Source organism: Phocoena sinus, chromosome 21 (genome assembly GCF_008692025.1).
Source record: "Phocoena sinus isolate mPhoSin1 chromosome 21, mPhoSin1.pri, whole genome shotgun sequence".
In the NCBI taxonomy this organism is placed as follows: Eukaryota; Metazoa; Chordata; class Mammalia; order Artiodactyla; family Phocoenidae; genus Phocoena; species Phocoena sinus.
The window spans coordinates 34,269,875-34,292,774 of record NC_045783.1 but is presented as its reverse complement, the minus strand read 5'-3'; the positions used below and the strand labels follow the sequence as shown (position 1 = coordinate 34,292,774).

The window sequence follows — 22,900 nt, the reverse complement described above, 5'->3', positions numbered from 1 at the left end:
TGCAATGAACATTGGGGTACATGCCTCTTTTTGAATTGTGGTTTTCTCAGGGTATATGTCCAGTAGTGGGATTGCTGGGTCATATGGTAGTTCTATTTTTAGTTTTTTGAGGAACCTCCATACTGTTTTCCATAGTGGTTTTATCAATTTACATTCCCACCAACAGTGCAGGAGGGTTCCCTTTTCACCACACCCCTTCCAGCATTTATTGTTTCTAGATTTTTTGATAATGGCCATTCTGACGGGTGTGAGGTGATACCTCATTGTAGTTTTGAGTTGCATTTCTCTAATAATTAGTGATGTTGAGTATCTTTTCACGTGCCTCTTGGTCATCTGTATGTCTTCCTTGGTGAAATGTCTATTTGGGTCTTCCGCCCATTTTTTACCTGGATCGTTTGGGTTTTTTGATACTGAGCTGTTTGTATATTTTGGAGATTAATCCTTTGTTGTTTAGTGTGTAACATTAAAAAGAATGAAAACATAATGCTTGTTTGTATACTTTGGAGATTAATCCTTTGTTGTTTCATTTGCAAATATTTTCTCCCATTCTGAGGGTTGTCTTTTTGTCTTGTTTATGGTTTCCATTGCTGTGCAAAGGCTTTTTGTTTCATTAAGTCCCATTTTTTAATTTCTATTTTTATTTCTGTTACTCTAGGAGGTGGGCCAAAAAAGATCTTGCTGTGGTTTAGGTCAAAGAGTGTTTTTCCTATGTTTTCCTCTAAGAGTTTTATAGTGTCTGGTCTTACATTTAAGCCTTTAACCCATTTGGAGTTTATTTTTGTGTATGGTGTTAAGGAGTGTTCTAATTTCATTCTTTTATATGTAACTGTCCAGTTTTCCCAGCACCACTTATTGAAGAGGCTGTCTTTTCTCCATTGTATGTTCTTGCCTCCTTTGTTGTAAATTAGGTGCCCATAGGTGCGTGGGTTTATCTCTGGGCATTCTACCCTGTACCATTGATCTATATTTTTGTTTTTGTGCCAGTACCATACTGTCTTGAGTACTGTAGCTTTGTAGTATAGTTTGAAGTCAGGGAGCCTGATTCCTCCGGCTCCATTTTTCTTTCTCAAGATTGCTTTGGCTATTCAGGGTCTTTTGTGTTTCCATACGAATTGTAAAATTTTTTGTTCTAGTTCTGTGAAGAATGCCATTAGTAGTTTGATAGGGATTACATTGAATCTGTAGATTGCTTTGGGTAGTAAGATTTTTTTTTTTTGCTGTACACGGGCCTCTCACTGTTGTGGCCTCTCCTGTTGCGGAGCACAGGCTCCGGACACACAGGCTCAGCGGCCGTGGCTCACAAGCCTAGCCGCTCCGCGGCACGTGGGATCTTCCTGGACCAGGGCACGAACCCGTGTCCCCTGCATCGGCAGGCGGACTCTCAACCACTGTGCCACAAGGGAAGCCCGGTAGTAAGATTTTTGATCTAAATTTATGCCACCTTCTTACTGTTATTACAGTGGCCAAGCAGATGGTTTTAAGATTGTCTCTAAGCTACAATTCCCCAGGATCCCAATCCTTTCTCTACTGCTTTGCTATGCTCTACATATTATTCATACACACAAACGTGCTTTCTTTTGGCCAAGGTACCAAGCATCCTTTGCATAATCTGGAGTATATCTTGAAGAAGGCCTTAAAATGTGTGTATAAATTAATTTAAGCTACCACTCTCAATAATTTTAAATTCCACATAGCAACTTGAAGTCAGTTTTTAAAATTGTTAAATTAGAGAATTGACATGAGAATTTAAAATGCACTGTACCAGAATGTAAGACTAAATAAGCCTGGGATGGCAGGGAAGATGGCAGTGTAGGAAGTGCTAAGAATTTGTCTCTCCACCTGGACAACATGGTATTGGCCAAATCTGTCTTCCATAATTATTTTAAAATTTCTGAGTCTATTCAAAGGCTTGCAGCTTCCAGGCAAGAACAAGGCTGGTAAGTTGCGCTTACTTTTGGTCAATTTCAGCCTAGTGCAGCTATGCATCCTCCCACGCCCCAACCCACAGCAGCCAGCTGTACGAGTGTTCTTAGAGGGGCTTGCAGGATCCAGAGTGGCAATAAGGACTTTGTCCTTCAAATATCAGGGATCTGGGCTCTGATCACCAACAGCTGCCTCTGGTAATGGAGGGGCAGACACAGAGGGGGGCAGTCAGCAGCATTTCTCACCACCATTGTTTCATGCTCCTCCACCTCAAGCACCTTTCAGGGGACTTAAAGAGACAATGGATCTTTTATTCCCTTCATTTTTCCCTTTTGCCCCTTTTGGGAGCAAGATACTTAAAGATTAGTTATACATACAAGGAAATTTAGAAAGGTAACACTCATGTCCAAGATGCAGGCTTTTCTTAGACTTGAGAAGACCTTAAGTGTACACATTTCAGGCTGATCTCTGACACAGACACCTACACACACAAAAAGAAAAGTTTTTAAAGAACAATAAATCCTAAAATTTGCTTGGAACCACAAAAAGACTTTGAATAGCCAAAGCAATCTTGAGAAAGAGAAACAAAGTTGGAGACATCACACTTACTGATTTCAAACTATATTACGAAGTTATAATAATCAAAACACTATGATATTGACATAGAAACAGACACAGAGATCAATGGAACAGAATAGTGAGCTCAGAAATAAACCCATGAGTATATGGTCAAATCAGTGAGGAAAGGACAGTTGCTCCAATAAATGGTGCTGGGGAAAGAGGACAACCACATGCAGAGGAATAAAACTGGACCACCATTTTACACCAAACAGTTACACAAAACTGACGCAAAATGGATTTAAAACTTTACCATAAGATCTGAAACTATAAAACTCCTAGAAGTAAACATAGGCAGTAAGCTCCTTGACATTGGTCTTGGGGATGATTTTTTGGACTTGACACCAAAACAAAGGCAACAAAAGCAAAACTAAACAAGTGGGACTACATCAAACTAAAAAGTTTCCGCACGGCAAAGGAAATCATCAACAAAATGAAAAGGCAACATACTGAATAGGAGAAAATATTTGCAAACATACCTGATAAGGAGTTAATATCCAAAATATATAAGAAACTCAAACAACTCAATCTGATTAAAAATGGGCACAGGAAGTGTATAGATATTTCTCCAAAGAAGACATACAGGTGGCCAATAGGTACATGAAAAGATGCTCAACATCACTAATCATCAGGGAAATACAAATCAAAACCACAATAAGATATCACCTCACACCTGTTAGAATGGCTATTATCAAAAAGACAAGGGATAACAAGTGCTGATGAGGGTGTGGAGAAAAGGGACCCATTGTGCACTGTTGGTGGGAACGGAAATTGGTGCAGCCACTATGGAAAACAGTAGTTTTTTTCCTCAAAAAATTAAAACTAGAACTACCATGTGCTCAGATATCCCACTTCTGGGTATATATACTAAGGAAACAAAATCACTAACTTGAAAAGATATCTGCAACTCCATGTTCATTGCAGCATAATTCACAATAGCCAAGACATGGAAACAATCTAAGTGTCTACCATTGTTGGAAATGGATAAGGAAAATGTAATATATATAGAATGGAATATTATTTAGCCAAAAAAAGAAGGAATCCTGCCATTTATGGCAACATGCATGGATTTGGAGGGCATCATGCTAAGTGGAATAAGTCAGACAGAGAAAGACAAATACTGTATGATCTCATGTGTGGAGTCTAAAACAAAAATAAGGAAAACCTGAACTCATAGATAGAGAACAAATTGATGGTTGTCAGAGGTGTGTGTGGAGGCAGGCAAAATGGATAAGTGGGTCAAAAGGTACAAACTTCCAGTTATAAAATAAGTAAGTCCTAGGGATGTAACTTACAGCATGGTGACTACAGTTAATGATACTGTGTCATATATTTGAAAGCTGCTGAGAGTAAGCCTTAGAAATTTTCATCACAAGAAAAAAACTGTAGGTATGTGTAGTGATGGATGCTAACCAGACTTATTGGGGTGATCATTTCACAATACATACATGTATCAAATCATTACATTGTACACTGAAACTAATACAGTTGACCCTTAAACAGTACAGGTTTGAACTGCATGGGCCCACTCATACGGGGATTTTTTTCAATAGTAAACATTACAGTACTATGCAATTCTCGGATGGCTGAATCCAAGGATGATACGGAGGAACCACGAGTACGGAGGCGTGACTGTAAGTTATAGGCTGATTTCTGACTGTGCGGAGCGTGGGCATTCCTAACACTACCTTGAGCTGTAAAATGATATCAATTATATCTCAATCTTTTAGAAAGTCAAACAGCAAACCTTGGGGAAGGGGGAAAATCTGATTTCCAAAGTTACCACATTATAAGATTTACTTGTCCAGTTTTCAATTAAAAAAATCACAAGGCATACAGAGAAATAGGGAAGTATGGCTCATCCAAAGGAAAAAATAAATAAAAACTATCCCTGGAGAAGACATGATATAAGAAGAGGGATTTTTTTCAAAGTGAAAAATAATTATTTTAATGATAAAATGGTCATAGTAATTTTCTAAAGTAACTCCTGGTTCTGGCCTTGATGGATTAGTTCAAATTGCATTTATATTCCCACTATAAACAACTAAAAAACTAGAAAGCAACTGTCTTCAAGCACTGGCAGTATACAGCACAGGGCTGTGATCTTGGAAGAAAGGAAGCACACCATAGGTGAGCTCCAAAGCCACCCAGACTTCTTCTCTGGAGGCATTTTCCAAAAATAGTGCAGGAAAATGGAGGCCGAGAAGAGAACTGTCTCACTGGGCAAAAAGCAAACAAACAAAACAAAAAAAAACAGAGATTGGAATTCAGAGCAGCTAAGGCAGGTGAAATTTGGGGAGCAGGTTATCAGAAAGGAAGGAGCTACAGAGAAAGAATCCTAAAGTCTACCTAAGGGTTTCCCTGGCATCCTTTTACAAATCTAAAGCTGTCTGTGAAGATGAGGCTCTGAAAAGCCTAGCAGAGAAAAACTGCTGAGAGACCAAAAGCTAAGAGGAATTAGGGATTTCACAGTGCTGGGGAGACACTGACCCATCCAGAAAGGAGAGACACTGGTCAATGTCCTTGCCATTCAGCTGAGACACAAGAACGCCCATCTTGCAAAGTAAAGATCACACCCTAGAACTGAGGGCAAAATACGCCAACCTTTAAAAAGCCTAGAGCTAAGCCTTAATAAAAATCAAAGTGGTCCACATTAATTTAGGTATCTGCCAAAATAAAATTCAAAATTCTTTTGAAGAAAATAAAACAATCCAGAGCCTCTAATACAAATCATCAAGGGTCTAGTATGCAGTCAAAAATTACTAGAAATGCAAAGAAAAAAATGTAATCTAGAGTAAAAAGTAGAATCTGTCAATAGAAACAGACACACTAAGAGGGTGTGGAGAAAAGGGAACCCTTCTACATTGTTGGTGGGAATGTAAATTTGTACAAGCACTATGGAGAACAGTATGGAGACTCCTTAAAAAACTAAAAATAGAGCTAACATATGATCCAACAAGCCCACTCCTGGGCATATATCCGGAGAAAACCATAATTCATAAGTATACATGCACACCAATGTTCACTGCAGCACTGTTTACAATAGTCAGGACATGGAAGCAACCTAAATGTCCATTAACAGAGGAATGGATAAAGAAGACATGGTACATATATATAATGGAATATTACTCAGCCATAAAAAAGAATGAAACTGTGCCATTTGCAGCAACATGGATGGACCTGGAAACTGTCATACTGAGTGAAGTAAGTCAGACAGAGAAGGACAAATATTGTATGATATAACTTATATGTAAAATCTAAAAAAATGGTACAAATGAACTTATTTACAAAACAGAAATAGAGTTACAGTTGTAGAAAACAATCTTATGGTTATCAGGAGGGAAAGTCAGGGAGGGATAAACTGGGAGATTGGGATTGACATATACACATTATTATATATAAAATAGATAACTAATAAAGACATACTGTATAGCACAGGGAACTCTACTAAATACTCTGTAATGACCTGTATGGGAAAAGAATCTAAAAAAAAGTAGATATGCGTATATGTATAATTGATTCACTGTGCTGTACAGCAGGAAGGAATATAACAGGGCTTCCCTGGTGGCGCAGTGGTTGAGAATCCGCCTGCCAACGAAGGGGATTCGGGTTCGAGCCCTGGTCTGGGAAGATCCCACATGCTGTGGAGCAACTAATCCCGTGTGCCACAACAACTGAGCCTGTGCTCTAGAGCCCGTGAGCCACAAGTCCTTGAGCCCGCGTGCCACAACTACTGAAGCCCATGTGCCTAGAGGCCGTGCTCCACAATAGAAGCCACTGCAATGAGAAGCCCGTGCACCACAACGAAGAGTAGACCCCGCTCGCCACAACTACAGAAAGCCCGTGCAAAGCAACGAAGACCCGATGCAGCCAAAAGTAAAATAAATTAAATAAATTCATAAAAAAAAGAAAGGAACACAATCTTGTAAATCGACTATACTCCAGTAAAAAATAATAATTTTAGAAAAAGAAAAGAAACAGACATAAAACACTATGCCTCAAACACACAAATAATAACATGAAAAAGAATCTAGAAAAAAGGATGGATATAATGGGGAAAGAGATAAGAAATCTTAGGAGAGTTATAAAAATTTACATTATAGTTTCCAAGTGGAAACTCTAACACTGAAAAAAAGCATAAGAACTGGAATCAAATATTCACTGGATGGGATTAACTGGAGATTAAACACAACAGAAGAAAGGATTAGTAAACTTGAAGATACCGCAAAATATATCATTAAACTGAAACACAAAGAGTAAAATATTAGGAGAGAAACAAAAACAAAGCCTCAATGACCTGTGGGTCCAACACATGTGTGGTTAGGATCCCAGAAGGAGGGAAGCAGAAAATGAAGTAGGAATAATCTTTGAAGAAATTTTAATCAAAATCCCAAATCTGATCAAAAAAGAAACCCACAGACAGAAAAATCAGTGAACCCTAACCAAAAAAGAAAATACACCTAAAAAGAAAATCACACCTACACAGATCATAGCCAAAGGTAAAGATAAAATCTCAAAGGCAAGCAGATGCAGGGTCTTGAAGAGGTACGGGTTCATAATAGCATTGCATCCATCAAAGGGTGAATTAATAAACAAAACTGGCATATATACACAATGCAATATTATTCAGCCTTAAAAAGCAAGGGAAATTATGATACAACATGGATAAAGCTTGAGGACATTAATCTAAGTGAAATAAGCCAATCACAAAAAGATCAATCCGGTATGATTCTACTTATGGGAGGTACCTAGATGCTCTAGGTACCTCATAAAACTCATAAAAACAGAAAGCAGAAGTTGGCTGCAGGCATGGGATACAGGGAATTGTTTAATGGACACAGAATTTCAGTTTTGCAAGATGAGAAAGTTTTGGAGATTGGCTATATCATGTGAATATGCTTAACACTAACGAACTCCACACTTAAAAACTGTTAAAATGGCAAATCCTACATTATGCATATTTTACCACAATTTTAAAATTTTTGAAATTTTTTTAAAAGAAGCAAACATAAGATAAAAGATACAGTATGTGCAAACAGCAATAATAAAAATAAGGCTAAGTTCTCATTAGAACTAATGGAGGCCAGAAGACAAGAGTATCTTTTTTTTTAGTTTATTTTTTAAATTTAATTTATTTTATTGAAGTAGAGTTGATTTACAATGTTGTGTTAATTTCTGCTGTACAGCAAAGTGATTCAGTTATATATATATATATATATATATACATCCTTTTTCATATTCTTTTCCATTATGGTCCATCACAGAACACTGACTATAGTTCCCTGTACTATACAGTAGGACCTACGGGTATCTTTAAAGTGTCAAAACCAAATAAGAACTATCAACTGTCAACCTAAAATTCTACATTGAGTGAAAACATCTTGCCAAAATGAAGGCAAAATAGAGATATGTTCAGATCAATGGACATTTAAATAACTGGTTGCCTGCAAACTCACTCTGTAAGAAATGCTACAGAAAATTCTTCAGGCTGAAGGAAAATGGTACCATATAGAAATCAGACTCACAAGAAGGAACAAAGAGCACTGGAAATGCTAAGGATATTGGTAAAAATAAAAGGGTAATTTTTTGGTTTCTTGAATTCTTAAGAAGTTAAACATTTATAGAAAAAATAATAACAATGTATTGTGGCAGAGGTAATATATGTGACGATAACAGCACAAAGGGCAGGAGAAAGGGTAAATGGAGTTTTGCTGTTTTGTCTTCACATTCTTCGAGAAGCGGTGTAATAAACAAAGAAAACACGCAAGGGACCACAGCCAGGTCCTCACAGTGACAGTGAGGGCCCCGGTGCTGCTTGTTTCCCATTCTGCGCCCTGCCTGCTCTCTCTGCTCCAGAAGGTGGCCCCTGGGGGCTGCATTAACCCGGGGTTAGCATCACCCAACGGAAGGGAAGTACCGCAGGTGCTCAGAGGGCAGGAGAGGGCAGCGGGGCACTTCTTGTCCACTCTCTCTTCCTGTATCGGTGCAAGAGCTTGGCTGAGGCTGGCATTCTACAATAGCAGCCCCTGCCAGGACGCCCCTCAGCTCTCAGCCTCCAGGGCGAGAGGTAATCCTGTTGTCGCTGGTTCCCAGTCCCTCCACATCCCCTGTGGGTCTCTTAACTCTGTCCACACTGCTGTAAATTCATTAAATCCTTCAGAAATCCACTTGAGTGTATCTTGTTTTTTCCTCTTGGGACCCTGACTGAGAGAGCAAATGGTATGAAGAGTAACCTTGAACAACAGGCTCTCAAGATGTAATTCTGGGGTTCCCATACATGGCTCAGAGCCACTGGAAACCCATAGCACACCCTGGAATCAGGATTACTCAAAATAAGGTCTGCCATGGCATGGACTGGAGTAGAGAGGGGAAAAGACTTGGAAAATCATTTGGTTACTGCGGCAATAAGATGTAGATTGGAAAAAGGTAAGCTGGGTGTCTTGAACTTTCAACTCAGGGCGTTGGTTGAAATCAGAAAACGTCTCTGATGGCCTCCAAGGAATCTGTTATCTCTTTGCTTCCAGGCTGTAACAGCTGCAGATGGGGTGCCTGTTCTGCATTATATCCAGGCATATAACGAGAGGAAAATTCCAGAATGGCAGCGTATTTGCATGGCCTTAAAGTGTCTCCCTCAGTTTGCTTACTGTTGCAAAGAGAAGAAAATACTTACAGTTCAGACAACACCTTGAATGATCAAAATGAGCGTCACCGGTGAGGGGCAGGTGGGCATTGTATGCCTCCAGGTGTGATGCCCAGAGAAGGGTAGATCACATGTGTAGTGTTCCACCTGGCAATGCACAGCTGAATCTAATCAGGAGGAGGGACAGATGAGCTCAGAATGAGGAACTTTCTATGTAAAAGAAAATGGAGAGGAGCTATATTCTTCAAAAATGTCAATGTCATAAAAGGCAAAGAGAGGCTGTGGAAATATTCTAGATTCAAGGAACACGAAGTGGAAAGTGAATGCAATACCTGATCCAAGACTGGCTCCTTTACTAGAAGGGGGATTCTGTGAAAGACATTATTGGGTCAATTTAAAAACTGGAATGTAGATGGTAGAGTGGATGAAACTATTTTATCAAGGTTAAAGGTACTGAAGTTGGACTTCCCTGGTGCCGCGGTGGTTGAGAGTCCGCCTGCCGATGCAGGCGACACGGGTTTGTGCCCCGGTCTGGGAAGATCCCACATACCACGGGGCGGCTGGGCCCGTGAGCCATGGCCGCTGAGCCTGCGCATCCGGAGCATGTGCTCCGCAACGGGAGAGGCCACAGCGGTGAGAGGCCCGCGTACCGCAAAAAAAAAAGGTATTGAAGTTGACCACTGTCCTTGGCTATGTAAGAGAATATCCTTATGCTTAGAAAACACACGCGGAAATATTTAGGAATAAAGGGCCATGACAAATACAATTTACTCTCAAATTGTTCAGTAATATATATATTATGAATGTATTTATTGAGAGAGAGAGAATCCTCTCTCTCATGCAAATGATAGAGCAAATGAAATAAAATGTTAACAATAAGTAAACCTGAGTAAAGAGTATGCGTTAGCTTGCTAAGGTGGTCAAACAATGTACTACAAACTGGGTGGCTTAAACCTCAGAAATTTACTGTCTCACAGTTCTGGAGGTTGGAAGTCCAAGATCAAGGTGTCAGCAGGGTTGGTTCCTTCTGAGGCTGTGACGGGGAAGTGTTCCAGGCCTCTCTCCTGGCTGCTGGTGGTTTGCTGCAAACCTTTCGTGTTCCTTGCCTTGTAGACAATCACCCCCATCTCTGCCTTCATGTTCACATGGCATTGTCCCTGTGTGTGTGTGTCTCTGTGTCCACATTTCCCCTTTGCATAAGGACACCAGTCATATTGGATTAAGGCCTAAGCTAATGACCTTAAGTTTAATTACCCCTGTAAAGACCCTATTTCCAAATCAGGTTACATTCTGTGGTATCAGGACTAAGACTTCAGCATATCTGTTTTGGGCGGGGGTGGGGGGACACAATTCAACCCCTAACAAGTATATGGATAATTTTTATACAATTTCTATTCTTGTAACTTTTCTGTAAGTTTGAAATTATTTCCAGGTAAAACTTTTTTTTTTTAAGGAAAAGAAATTCTTATATGGCCTAAAGAGTGACTTACAAAACCAGGAAGAGAAAAAGTATATCCCAAAGGAACTGCAGGATTCTACCAACTCACATCCACAAGATGCTTGGAATTGACCAAATAGGATAAATCATACAATGAGATAGGACCAAATTTATCAATATGGGTTCACTTACCAAGAATTCTAGTTCAACACGTCCAGTAACAGTCTAGGAACTGCTTGTCAAATGGGCATGTTTTGCTGCATTAGGCCTTGTCAGGGGCTGCATACAGCATCCCTATCCATCACAGCCATTTTGAATTCTGTTGGATCTGTTATAATAGTTGCAGATCCCTCTTTTGGGATCTGCAGCTATTATAGATAGTTGAACAGCTGTTAGGTGCCAAATGGCTCTAAGAGTATGCTTGTGAAGACTGGTTCATAGATGGCCTAGATTGAGAGGCTGGAATTTTCCCAGCATATGTTAGAGGAAGGACTATACTGGCTCACTGAGATGGGAATGTTGGAGTTAATTCATTACGTGCAGCCTGCTCAGCCAACCCCTACCGTACAACCCAGGAGGCCCAGAAATGCTTTAGTGAAGGGAGCACCAGAATCCATAAAAGTCCTGGTGCCAACTGTCCTCTGTACACCAGAGATGCTGGTGGGAGATGACTGCAGTAGAATTGGGCGCCCTCATTTCAATGGGAATAATGGGATCCCTGTGTGGTAGCAGTGTGGTGGCAGCACTTGACCATCGAGGACAAAGTAGGCACAATTAGCATAATAAAACACGGGGACAGAGTGGCCATCAGAGCATTTTGGCTCTCAAGGTCTGTGGCAGTGGCTAATTGATCATAAAGTTCCCAGGAATAAAACAGATGGACAGCCTCCACCAAAGTACGGCTTGATCTGCAAAATCAGAGAAAGTCTAAGCCAGGTATGCAGAAATCTGAGTTGAATGACTATACAGAAAGTACCCACTTCCCATCAGTTCACAGATTCAGAGTCCTAACTGAAAGAGTGGGAGGTGGAGTCGTTGAGAGCCCAGAGTGATACTAAGACCAGGCATCTCTTACAGCATCAATCTGCACATGCATGTGCTATTCTCCAGCAGGACTCAGCCTCCTCAATGCTCATTGACTATATAGTTATTGCCCCTATTTCAAGCCAGTCGCAACATCCAGCAAGATGCACCACAGGGTGGATCCAGGGCTGTTCATCTGAAGAGTGGATACAGGTGGGATAAGAAGCAAAGACGCTGATCATGCTGAGTGTCCAAGCAAGGCTACAGCATGAGGAGGCAGATAAACTAGGAGGAAAAGATAGATCTCTTAAGCTAACATCAGGGAGGAAGAAAGTAGGAAATTGCTAAGAAGAACCAAGGAGAGAGTTGAGGGCAGGAAAGTTAAGAGATTGTGTTTATGAGTTTTGAGATTTTTGAAGTGGAAGGTAAAAAGCAATATAGAGTTTAATACGAATCACTGAACTGAGGTCCAGGAGCTTGAGGCTGGATGCTGGATGCTGGAGGCTGGGCATCTTATGTGACTTAGAAGTTGTCAGGGAGAACGGGAGCCAGGCGCCCAGACGCTCAATGAGGCTTCGAGATCAGGACAAGGAGGCCCAAAAGACATAAAAACCCACACGGTGCGGTACCTCTCTTCTGTACTTTAAGATGCCAGCATGATACCCTAGGACAAATATTTATCTGGAGATCTTTCAAAATTAAGAGGTTGGCTAGAAAATATCCACAAGTCTTATCTTGTATTCTGGCAAAAACTCAATTGATTGGCATCTAAATTATAACCAGAGCTCCCTTATTTAGCCCTAGCTTTAAAATGTTTAATTTTCGGTTGTTACCTAATACAACACTAGAGAACTAAAGACTCAGGAACAGGTACACAGTTTTGTTTTGGTTTCTGTTTTGTAATCCCATAACCAAAACATAAAGTTTAAAGATTAAAGTCTAATCAGTCATTTTTGCCAATTTACACATTATACAATTTATACATTAAAATCAATGAAATAATGAAAAAAAATTTAAGCTAGCAATCTGTTTTTTTTTTGGTCTACACTTTGTAAGATAAAAATTATCCTGATTTTTATATTTATGTATATATATATATACGTATATATATGTGTGTATATATATACACGTATATATATATATATACATACATGTATATATATATATATATATATACGTATATATATCCTTTTACTTTTTTTGGCCACACTTGCAGGATCTTAGTTCTCCGACCAGGGATTTAACCCGGGGCCGTGGCAATGAAAGCGCCGAGTCCTAACTACTGGACCAAAGGGAAGTCCCCTGATCTGTTTAAATTCAATTTTCTACCTTCCTTTCTACAAAGCTGAAAGAATTCTATCACTGAGCAATCCATCCCAGCCTACAAAGTGATCGCATAATCACGCTGTTCCAGTGCATAATCAGAGGACATTAAATAGCGTTAGGAACCATAATGCTTCCCAAAGCGCTAATACAATTAACGGATCAGAGTGACTGAGGGTAAAGCAGTGACTTTTACCTAAAGATATCATTGAGGATACTAATGAAACAAAATCGAGTTTTTAAAATCAAGGTTTTAAAATAAGAGGGGAGATACTAAAGTTATCATTTTTAGACTGGTATTATGAGTGAAATAGCAAAAGAGCCTGGACATTGATGGATTTGGTAGCGTTGGCGCTTTACATGGTGTTCCTTAAAGCCTCATCTTCTTGGTACTTTCCTCTAAAACTAACACACTAATTCACCACTAACTTTACGGTTGTTTTTATTTTATTATTTTTTCGGCCGCACCACACCACATGCAGGATCTTACTTCCCCGACCAGGGAGCCAACCCGTACCCCCTGCAGTGGGGTCACAGTCTTAACCACTGGACCCCCAGGGAAGTCCCACGGTTATTTATTTTTAAATTATTATAATTACGAAGTACATATTATACTTTACGTATAACCACAGTGTTGACTGAAGAAAAATGCACAACCTAAAAGTTACTAGTTATGTTTTATTTGGGGACCTTACTGAGGACCATCGCCTGGGAGACAGCCTCTCAGATAGCTCTGCAGGACTGTTCCAAAGAGGTAAGGGGGAGTGAAGATATATAAGAGTTTCTCTGAAAAACACACATGGGAAGATGCAAGAGTCTGGGTCATTAAAGTTACTCCTTAGGTATGCATCTTTATGTAGGGCCACTATGCTGTTTTTCTCCATCTTGAATTCCGCTCATGGGGCACTAATGGGGGGCGGGGGGTGGAGGGGGGGCCAGGCTACAGTGGCTGATAGCTTGCGCTTGCGGGCAGGCAATAGTCATTATTTACTAGGATGGCAGGCAACATTCTTTGCCCTCGATAGTAAGTATATATTCATATTTATTTACCATATTTATAATGTTTCCATGTATGAAGTATATAGTCATTTCTTTTTTTTTTCCAAAAAAATCAGTTTTGAATCCCTAATCTCGGTTTTAAGGCCAAGATATCAGTGGTACTAGAACCTGCTAAAAGTTTTGTATATAGACCTTGGATTGGAGACTCCAACGAACTGTTGGGATCACACATTTTGGCACATGCCTCCTATTAGGCGAATAAATGCTGCTTCCTCCGGTTCCTAAGTGTGGCCTCCCTTCCCGAGATCAGGTAGACTGTTTTGTTTTCATTTGGTGAAAATGACCCTGATTCTGGCTGAAACAGAATTAAAACAGCTATTTTTTGTAGGTCACAGGTCCCTAACACTGTAAACTCAGGTTGGAACAGGATAAACGGCTCGGTAGCTTCCGGCATGCAGCCAAGCACCTGCAAAGTACTAAGACTGCAATTGGCTCAATAAATGCTTTTCGGAGAAACCAAGGAATAAAGAAGCAACGACCATGAGACATGACCGTGCTGCTGAGGACCGAAAGGACCGGTCCAAACGCTGGCTTTACCGCCTGACCGAGAGCAGCGCGAGCCTTTCTGTACATCCGATCCGGAGGTCCCGAGGGGCTCTTCCCGCCGCCTCCGCGCAGCCCCTCGGCGCTCCCCACTCCAGCGTCTTCCCCGCCCGGCCCCCGGCCGCCCAGCCAAGACTGACCACCCGGCTCCCCGGCGCCGCCAGGACCGGGCTCCGCGCATGCTCCCTGGCTGCACCGGGGTCGCTCCCGAGCAGGGTGAGAATCCGCTCCTCCGCGTCTTGGAGGCGACCTGGAAGAGCCGTGACGAACGCACTAGGTCCCCAGAGGGGGAAGCCGCCGGGCAGAAGCGCAGAGTGGCCGGGAGGAGGCTACTCGCAAAGCCCGGAAGCCCTCCCGGATCCACCCTGCGGTGGCTGCGCGACCCCGGACTTGCGCAGTAGCGTCCGCGGCGGCGGCGGCGGCGGAGGCGGCACGGTCCGCGGCGGCGAGGTTCGCGGCGTCCCCCAGTCGGAAGGTCCGGCAGCCTCAGGCCGCCCGAGGCCTCCCGCGTCATGTCGGCCCAGGGCGACTGCGAGTTCCTGGTGCAGCGAGCCCGCGAGCTGGTGCAGCAGGACCTGTGGGCCGCCAAGGCTTGGCTGATCACGGCCCGCAGCCTCTACCCCGCAGACTTCAACATCCAGGTGAGGCCGGGCGGGGGCGCAGGTGGGGCGCTCCTCCCCGCTTCCCTGAGCCCCCAGCGAGCCCGGCCCAGGGGACCCCGGGCCCCGCTCCGGGTCAGGGCGACGAGAGCGTTACCCTCTTGGCGGTCGGGACAGCGCCTCGCGCCGCCTGGAAAGGCCGCTCGCCGGCTCGTGGGTCCGGACGGCAGCCGCGTGGGCGCGGGTAGTGGCGGGGGCAGGGGCGGGGTGGGGGTGTTCTAGGTCCCCGTGGGAGGGAGCTGGGGTGCAGTGTAGTGAACACAGGCGCCAGCTCCGGGCTGCGGCTCTGTGAGGGGACCGATACCGCGCATCTGCGGGCCCCGCGGTTGATAAAGGCATCCGAGTGACGCGAACGGCATAGACCTGCACCGCGTTGCCGTCCAGGATAGTCAGAAGCCCCGCTGGCCGCCGGAGACGTGCCTGCGCTAATCCAGGGCCCCGGGGCCGCGCGGCGCGAGCCCTGAGGCTCCGTCAGCACGTGATGCCCGACCCTGGGACCTCCGGGGCGGTGGGGTGAGCCGGGCCGGCCGGGCGGAGGGCCTGACGCGGCCCCGGCCCGTGTTGCAGTATGAGATGTACACCATCGAGCGGAACGCGGAGCGGACGGCCACCGCCGGGAGGCTGCTCTACGACATGTGAGTGGGGACGCCGCCCCGCACCTCTCGGGAGGATTCCGTTCTGTCTGTGGCAGAGGGAGTTGGGGGAAGGTCCTCAAGTTCATCTGCGTGTCCGGCACCTAAAGCTTAACTTGGTAGTGGTCTAGGCCTTCTGTTAACTGCAGGGAAGTCTTCTTAGGTTTTATTCTTCTTACAGCTCTTCCATTCAATCATTTATTTTACTTTGGGAATAACGTAATACAGGCTCCTCGCAGAAGTTGCGACGGTACTGTAGTATAAAGAATAATCAGTGGAAGTCCCTCCTAACCTCGGCCCGAATTCAGGAGTGTGTGTGTCTGTGTGCATGTACGGCCCAGGACGCATCAGTAGGTTCTGGGGGAGGAGTTGCAGCGGTGAGCGCCTACTGCTCACCCACTGTGATGGGGCTCTTTCCAGGCCAGCATGTAGGGATCTACTTGGTTCTTTCTCCTGTCTGCATAGCGTTTCAGCCCTCTTTTCTCGGCGGACATTTAGGTAGTTTCCAGTTGTTTGAAATTATATTCAGAGTGTCAGAAAGCAGTTTTGTACTCACACTTGGGTGTTTTTCTGTAGAGTAGATTCTTAGACGTAGGTTTTCCTAGTCGAAGGGTATGCGCATTTTAAACTTCGATGCACTGTCAGATTACTCTCCAAAAAGTGCTGTTCAGTTTACATCTCCACTGACCGTGTGTGAGTGCCTGTTTTCCCACACCTTCGCCAGCACTGGATATTATCCGTCTTTCCCTCAGCTGTCAATTTTTGCCGGTGCTGTAGGAGAAGGCAATATCTTGCTATTTTTTAAAGATTTGTGTTTGTTGTATTACTAATAAGACTGAGTATCTTTTCAAATATTTGGCTGTTTGTATTTTTTCTGTGATTTACCTTTGCCCATTTTTTGGGGGGGGGAGTTTTTTTTTCTTGTTTGCCGTTTAGTAGTGTTTTGCATATTATGGACACTTGTCTTTTCACTTATTAAAAAAGACTAAAGACTTTTGTGAGTACCCTCATTTTTCTTAGTTTTTCTTTTTATATCTTTATTTCAGTTTGTTTTGGTACATCTGTGTATTCACTTGGAATATAGTAAAATGTGTTTTTCTCTGATGCTAGCGTTTTACTTTCTTTTTTGGATACTATTTAGAATCTGACATTTTAATTTAATGCATTCATTTTAAAAATAGGTTTGTGAATTTCCCAGATCAGCCCGTGGTGTGGAGAGAAATCAGCATTATTACATCAGCATTAAGAAACGATTCACAGGATAAACAAACGCAATTTTTAAGAAGTAAGAATAAAATGTTAACTTACTGGTGTATAAATTACTACTTCTGTAAGTCAGAAAGAGAAATACAAATACCGTATGCTAACGCATGTATATGGAATCTAAAAAAATGTTCTGATGAACCTAGTGGCAGGACAGGAATAAAGACACAGGCGTAGAGAACAGACTTGAGGACACAAGGGGAAAGGGGAAGATGAACAAAGTGAGAGAGTAGCACTGACATATATGCACTACCAAATGTAAAATAGCTAGTGGGAAGCTGCTACACAGCACAGGGAGATCAGCTTTGTGACCACCTAGAGGGGTGGGATAGGGAGGGTGGGAGGGAGAAGCAAGAGGGAGGGGATATGGGGATATATGTATACGTATAGCTGATTCACTTTGTTGTACAGCAGAAACTAGCACAACGTTGTAAAGCAGTTATACTCCAATAAAGATGTAAAAAATAAAATTACCAACATCGATAAATAGCTAAGGTATTAAAGCTATCATTAAGATATCAGAGATAAGATATAATAATGTGTTTTATGCTACATACTCTAGCAATATACATAATTTATAAAATTAGAAGCAAAAATGTAAAAGAAGATAATTCATCTAATTTTTATAAAATGTCTGTATGAGATTAAAAGTAATTATATTTTGGAAGTTTTGCCTACTTGGGTAAAAATACTAGCAATTACTTCACCATAGTAAAAGTGACTCACAACTGTGAACCCAATAAGATGCAGTTTTATTGAGCTGTTAATTTTAAAAATAATAATTTTCTGAAAAACAGAAATATCTAGAAAGTGATCATTCTTTTTACTGTTATTAGAACATAATGATGGTGCTATCTCATATAATACAGTTGTAGATATACCAAAATGTTTCCAAGTAGAATTATATTATAATAAAAAACATATAATTCTTTTAAAAACTTCTGGAATACCAAGTTCTGTGTAGTAATTTCACAAAAAAGTCACATCTGTGGTATTGGTACCCATATGCATGTTTTGTTCTTGGCAACTGAAGCCTGTACAAATGATGTTACTTGATCCCTTGAGCATATGCTTAGAACCCTTTAAACTTCCTTAAAGGATGTGGATTTATCAGTTAGCCTGGGAAACTGAATATATTTTAACAAGTTCTACAGTAATCATAAAACATCTGTAGATTAGACAGATCTCCACAGAACAGGAGAGAAACTTTTAGTAATTTATGACCTTTCTCATTAACCTTCACTCTGTGTTGGTTGCTATAGCCAATCCAGTATTTCAGATTTTGGATAAAAAAGAAAGTAGATTGTTTAGGTCATTTCAACTTAAGTGAGTGTTTTTTATCTCAGTCAGCAGCAAACACTGCTGTGACCCTTCCCAGACATCATTCTTCTCTTCTAGATCCAGTAAGGCCTCCAAAGGTTTTATCGTCCTTCAGCAAATATCTTATGCCCAATAATATCTGACCCCAAAGCCTTCCAGGTTGTAGGTGAACTCCAACAATAGTGATTCTTCACTTAGTATATACCGTTCTGTACATGATGATGCCTTATTTCCACTTTTGCTTCCGTATTTTCTTTCTGAAAGAAACTTTTAAAAGTGAAATGTGTTATATACAGGTTTATTTGAAACTCTTCCTGGTCGGGTCCAGTGTGAAATGTTACTAAAGGTTACGGAACAATGCTTCAACACTTTGGAACGATCAGAAATGTTGCTTCTACTTTTGAGACGATTCCCTGAAACGGTGGTACAGCACGGGGTAAGATTTGATCCTTTCCTTTTTCATAAAAGAGTATAAAATTGATCAGTGGACTCACAAGTATGTTTAAGAGCTACAGTGTGTATTATTCTAAAGTAGATTATTCTAATTCTGAGGAGTACCAGATAAGATTGAATTCAAATCAAGGAATCTTTGTCAGTAAAACTAAAAGGATGTCACTGTTACCAAACTCTATGAATATCCAGTAGGAGTTGTGTTACCAGTGTGAGGAAACAATCACCAAGCCTTGACAGTGCAACTTATCTTCAATTTGTGAAGTTCACTAAAGTTTTAAAAAATAATCTGTTTCATTGTATTGAACAGTGTGTTTGAATTTAAAGGAGAGCCATAGTTTGTATTCTTAACGTTTTTCACATGCTTCTGCCATATGGTCACTGTTTTCCCTCTACTCTGCCCTTTCCTCATATCTCTAATTATTATTGAGTGCTACTGGCAGGCATTGGTCGGTGTTCAGTAGGTCCTTCTATACTCCTTAGATCCGTTGAGGTAGACAGCATCCTACTTTACATATATGTTAGTCACTTCCCATAGCCAGTAACGGAGAAGTGGGATTCAAATCTTTAACTTTCTTAATTCAACCTCTTTGGCTTATTCTTTCTGGCTCCACTTTTCTGGCTGTTGGCCCCAGTTAACCTTCTCTGTACGTCCATATATTAGTTTCAAGGACCGCCGTAACAAAATACCAGAAACTGGGTGCCTTAAAACAACAGAAGTTTATTCTTTCACAATTCTGGAAGCTCGAAGCCCAAAAGCAAGATATGGGCAGGGCCGTGCTCCCCGTGAAGGCTCTGGGGAGGACTCCAGCTCACCTCATCCTGGCTTCTGGGGCACCAGCGATCCTTGTCATTCTTTGGCTTGCAGCTTCATCTCTCAGTTTCTGCCTCTTTTGTCACGTGGCCTTCTTTGTGGTCTGTGTCCCTGTGTCTTTACATGACCTTCTTATAAAGATACCAGTCATTGAGTTTAGGACCCACCCTGATCCAGCATGACTTCTACAAAGACTTTTTTTTTTTTGGCTGTGTTGGGTCTTCGTTGCTGCGCACAGGCTTTCTCTAGTTGCAGCGAGCGGGGGCTACTCTTCGTTGCGGTGCACGGGCTTCTCACTGCTGTGGCTTCTCTTGCCGCGGAGCACAGGCTCTAGGCATACAGGCTTCAGTAGTTGTAGCATGCAGGCTGTGTAGTTGTGGCTCGCGGGCTCTAGAGCACAGGCTCGGTAGTTGTGGCACACGGGCTTAGTTGCTCGGCGGCATGTGGGATCTTCCCAGCCCAGGGCTCGAACCTGTGTCCCCTGAATTGGCAGGCGGATTCTTAACCACTGCACCACCAGGGAAGTCCCACGAAGACCTTTTCTATAAGATAAAAAATATATGAGGTCACATTCTGAGGTTCTGAGTGGACGTGAATTTTGGGGGGATGCTGTTCAACCTGGTGTCCTCCCTCATGATTACTCTTTTAACTTTCTGTCTCATGTAATTGTTTACATGGTTCCCCTCTCCCCCCACCCCATGCATCCCCAGGTGGTTGCAAGGAAGATGATGCAGGTGTTGGTGGATTTGGAGAAGCCAGCTTTCTATTAGGCTAGGGCATCAGTAATGGGAAGGTGGCCTTCTCAAACAGTTGTGTCCGACCTAGTCCAGGCTGTATGACTGACTACTCCCGGCAACTCTTGAAAATGTTAAGTTTTGTCTACATAATACATCTTGATGTAGAGAATAAAGTTAGTTTCTACATTTCTTAGAAAAATCTCTACATCTGTATTATCAAACTAGCCCCAGTGCTTCCATTAAGTTTCTTAGACATTTTAATTTTACTAGTTCAGGGGAGAATAACCAAGACAGAGTGGTCTGTGGTCAGGTGAATGTGGGGTTCCCTTCTGGGTGGTGTTGCTGATGCATTCTTTTGTTTTCTAGTCTTTAAAATGATAATATTTGTTTCTTGGGTAAGTTTGAATATACAAACTATGTGGTAAATCAAATGTGGTGTTTATTCATGTAATTCTGACATCTGAAACTTAACACAAATGATTAATTGTATTTTGAAACAGGTTGGCCTTGGGGAGGCACTATTGGAGGCTGAAACTATTGAAGAGCAAGAATCTCCTGTTAACTGCTTTAGAAAATTATTTGGTAAGAAAAATTACATTTTGTATTCATTCCTTATGCTAAGTAGAATATGCTGGGGGTAAGTGTCATTTCAGAAATAAGGTCATTTGTGGAAAGCAGAGGAACTCTTCATATTATGGGGTTTAAATCCGTGTTTATTTTTTCAGTTCAGAAAGCATTTAAAACAACTCCTAAATTTTTATTATGTAATAGTTGACACCTCTGAAAGAATATGTGTAACCATGTGTTTGAGTATGAAGCATACTAATAAACACCTGAATTTCCACCCAAACATCGCTCATAATGTGGAATCTGCCTGTGTGTTTCCTTCCTGCCTCCATCCACTGGTGTCCCTCTGCACTGCAGTTTTTAAATAAATGTGCCATAAGGGGTTTCTTTTTTGCCTATATATTTTAGGTACTACATTAAGTGAACTCTAAAATAAATTTTGTTTTTGCCAGAACCCTAGAGTAGACAAACAACTTAATCGGTTTTTCCTCATTTTCCCTCTTCAACAGTGTGTGATGTCCTTCCTCTAATAATTAACAACCATGATGTTCGGTTGCCCGCCAATTTGTTGTATAAGTACTTGAACAAAGCAGCTGAATTTTATATCAATTATGTCACTAGGTCTACTCAAATAGAGAGTCAGCATCAAGGTAAGTGGGAATAACCTGCAGTTTATTTTATTGTATTTTTTATTTTGTAAAATTTCAAGCTCAGAAATCCCTCAGCATTCTGATTATTCTCCTCTGGATACAATACCAGTTTGATAGTCTTGCTAAAAGATGGTTCCTAGAAAAAAACACTACAGTTAAGAGATGAGACTTTTCTGGAGCCAGTTTTACCCCTCGATTGAAGCAGTGAACCTGACCTGTAAGGTTAGCTTCATACGTTAACCACAGCTCAAAGGTCCCTTCCTACTCTACCAGGGGCCAGTGGTGGGTCTTTGAATAAAACACACAACATGTTGAAGTTCTGTGTTCTTGCCTCTTGCATGGGGAGTTAGACGTTTTTTCTCTATAAAGTACCGCATAAATAGTAAGTAGTAATGGTAATTGTAAACTACTTTTTTTTTTCACATCTCAGGTACCCAAGAAACGTCTGATTTAATGTCACCAAGCAAACGTAGCTCTCAGAAGTACATAATTGAGGGGCTGACTGAAAAATCATCCCAGATCGTGGACCCTTGGGAGAGGTTGTTTAAGATTTTGAATGTTGTTGGAATGAGATGTGACTGGCAGATGGATAAAGGAAGACGGTACAAAACTGTTCATTTCTAAGATTGCATAACAAATCTTTTGATAGCATACTCTCTGTAAAACAAAATACTTTTTTCTAAAAGCATATAATGTATAGGTACACCTCTGTCTGGGCAAATTCTGTAACACTCAGTATTTATGCAAAAGAGTGTGGTTTTTCACTTTATTAAAAGATTCCCAATGGGAATCTTTGAACTCTTAAGATGATATTGAGCTTGAAGAACTCCTTGGTGTTTAGAGGAAAGAGAAGCTACTTGGCATGTTTGTGTCATGAACTCTTGGCCTGTTGCTGCTCTAATTCGGAAGAGGAATTTGCATCCATATGCAGACAATGAAGAATAGTTTTACATGCCTAGAGCCACATTTGGTAGTTGTAATGGTTCTGTTGGGGCTTTTCTCTGGTAGACCTTTTGCTGACAAGCCCAGAGTAATTAAATAATTTTTATTGTCCTTCACCTTTCAGAAGCTATGGTGATATTTTGCATAGAATGAAGGATCTCTGCAGATACATGAACAACTTTGATAACGAAGCTCATGCAAAATATAAAAACCAAGTGGTTTATTCCACTATGTTGGTCTTCTTTAAGAATGCATTTCAGTATGTCAACAGCATACAGCCGTCTCTATTCCAAGGTTGG

At 41.6% G+C, this 22,900-nt stretch overlaps 1 protein-coding gene across 9 annotated transcripts in view; it reads left to right on the top strand.

Moving 5' to 3' along the window:
* The first annotated feature begins 14,882 nt into the window (after positions 1-14,882).
* INTS10 (integrator complex subunit 10) overlaps positions 14,883-22,900 on the top strand; it is a 36,950-nt gene continuing 28,932 nt past the window's right edge. Inside the window, exons 1-8 of one of the 9 annotated variants that reach the window (XM_032618327.1) lie at positions 14,883-15,208; positions 15,794-15,861; positions 17,040-17,143; positions 18,738-18,877; positions 20,943-21,024; positions 21,519-21,659; positions 22,090-22,261; positions 22,726-22,895. In XM_032618327.1, coding sequence (XP_032474218.1) covers positions 15,080-15,208; positions 15,794-15,861; positions 17,040-17,143; positions 18,738-18,877; positions 20,943-21,024; positions 21,519-21,659; positions 22,090-22,261; positions 22,726-22,895 — 1,006 coding nt within the window. In that variant the 5' untranslated portion in view covers positions 14,883-15,079. The remainder of the gene's footprint in view (positions 15,209-15,793; positions 15,862-17,039; positions 17,144-18,737; positions 18,878-20,942; positions 21,025-21,518; positions 21,660-22,089; positions 22,262-22,725; positions 22,896-22,900) is intronic. The other 8 variants (XM_032618321.1, XM_032618323.1, XM_032618322.1 and 5 more) reach the window with 8 other exon arrangements.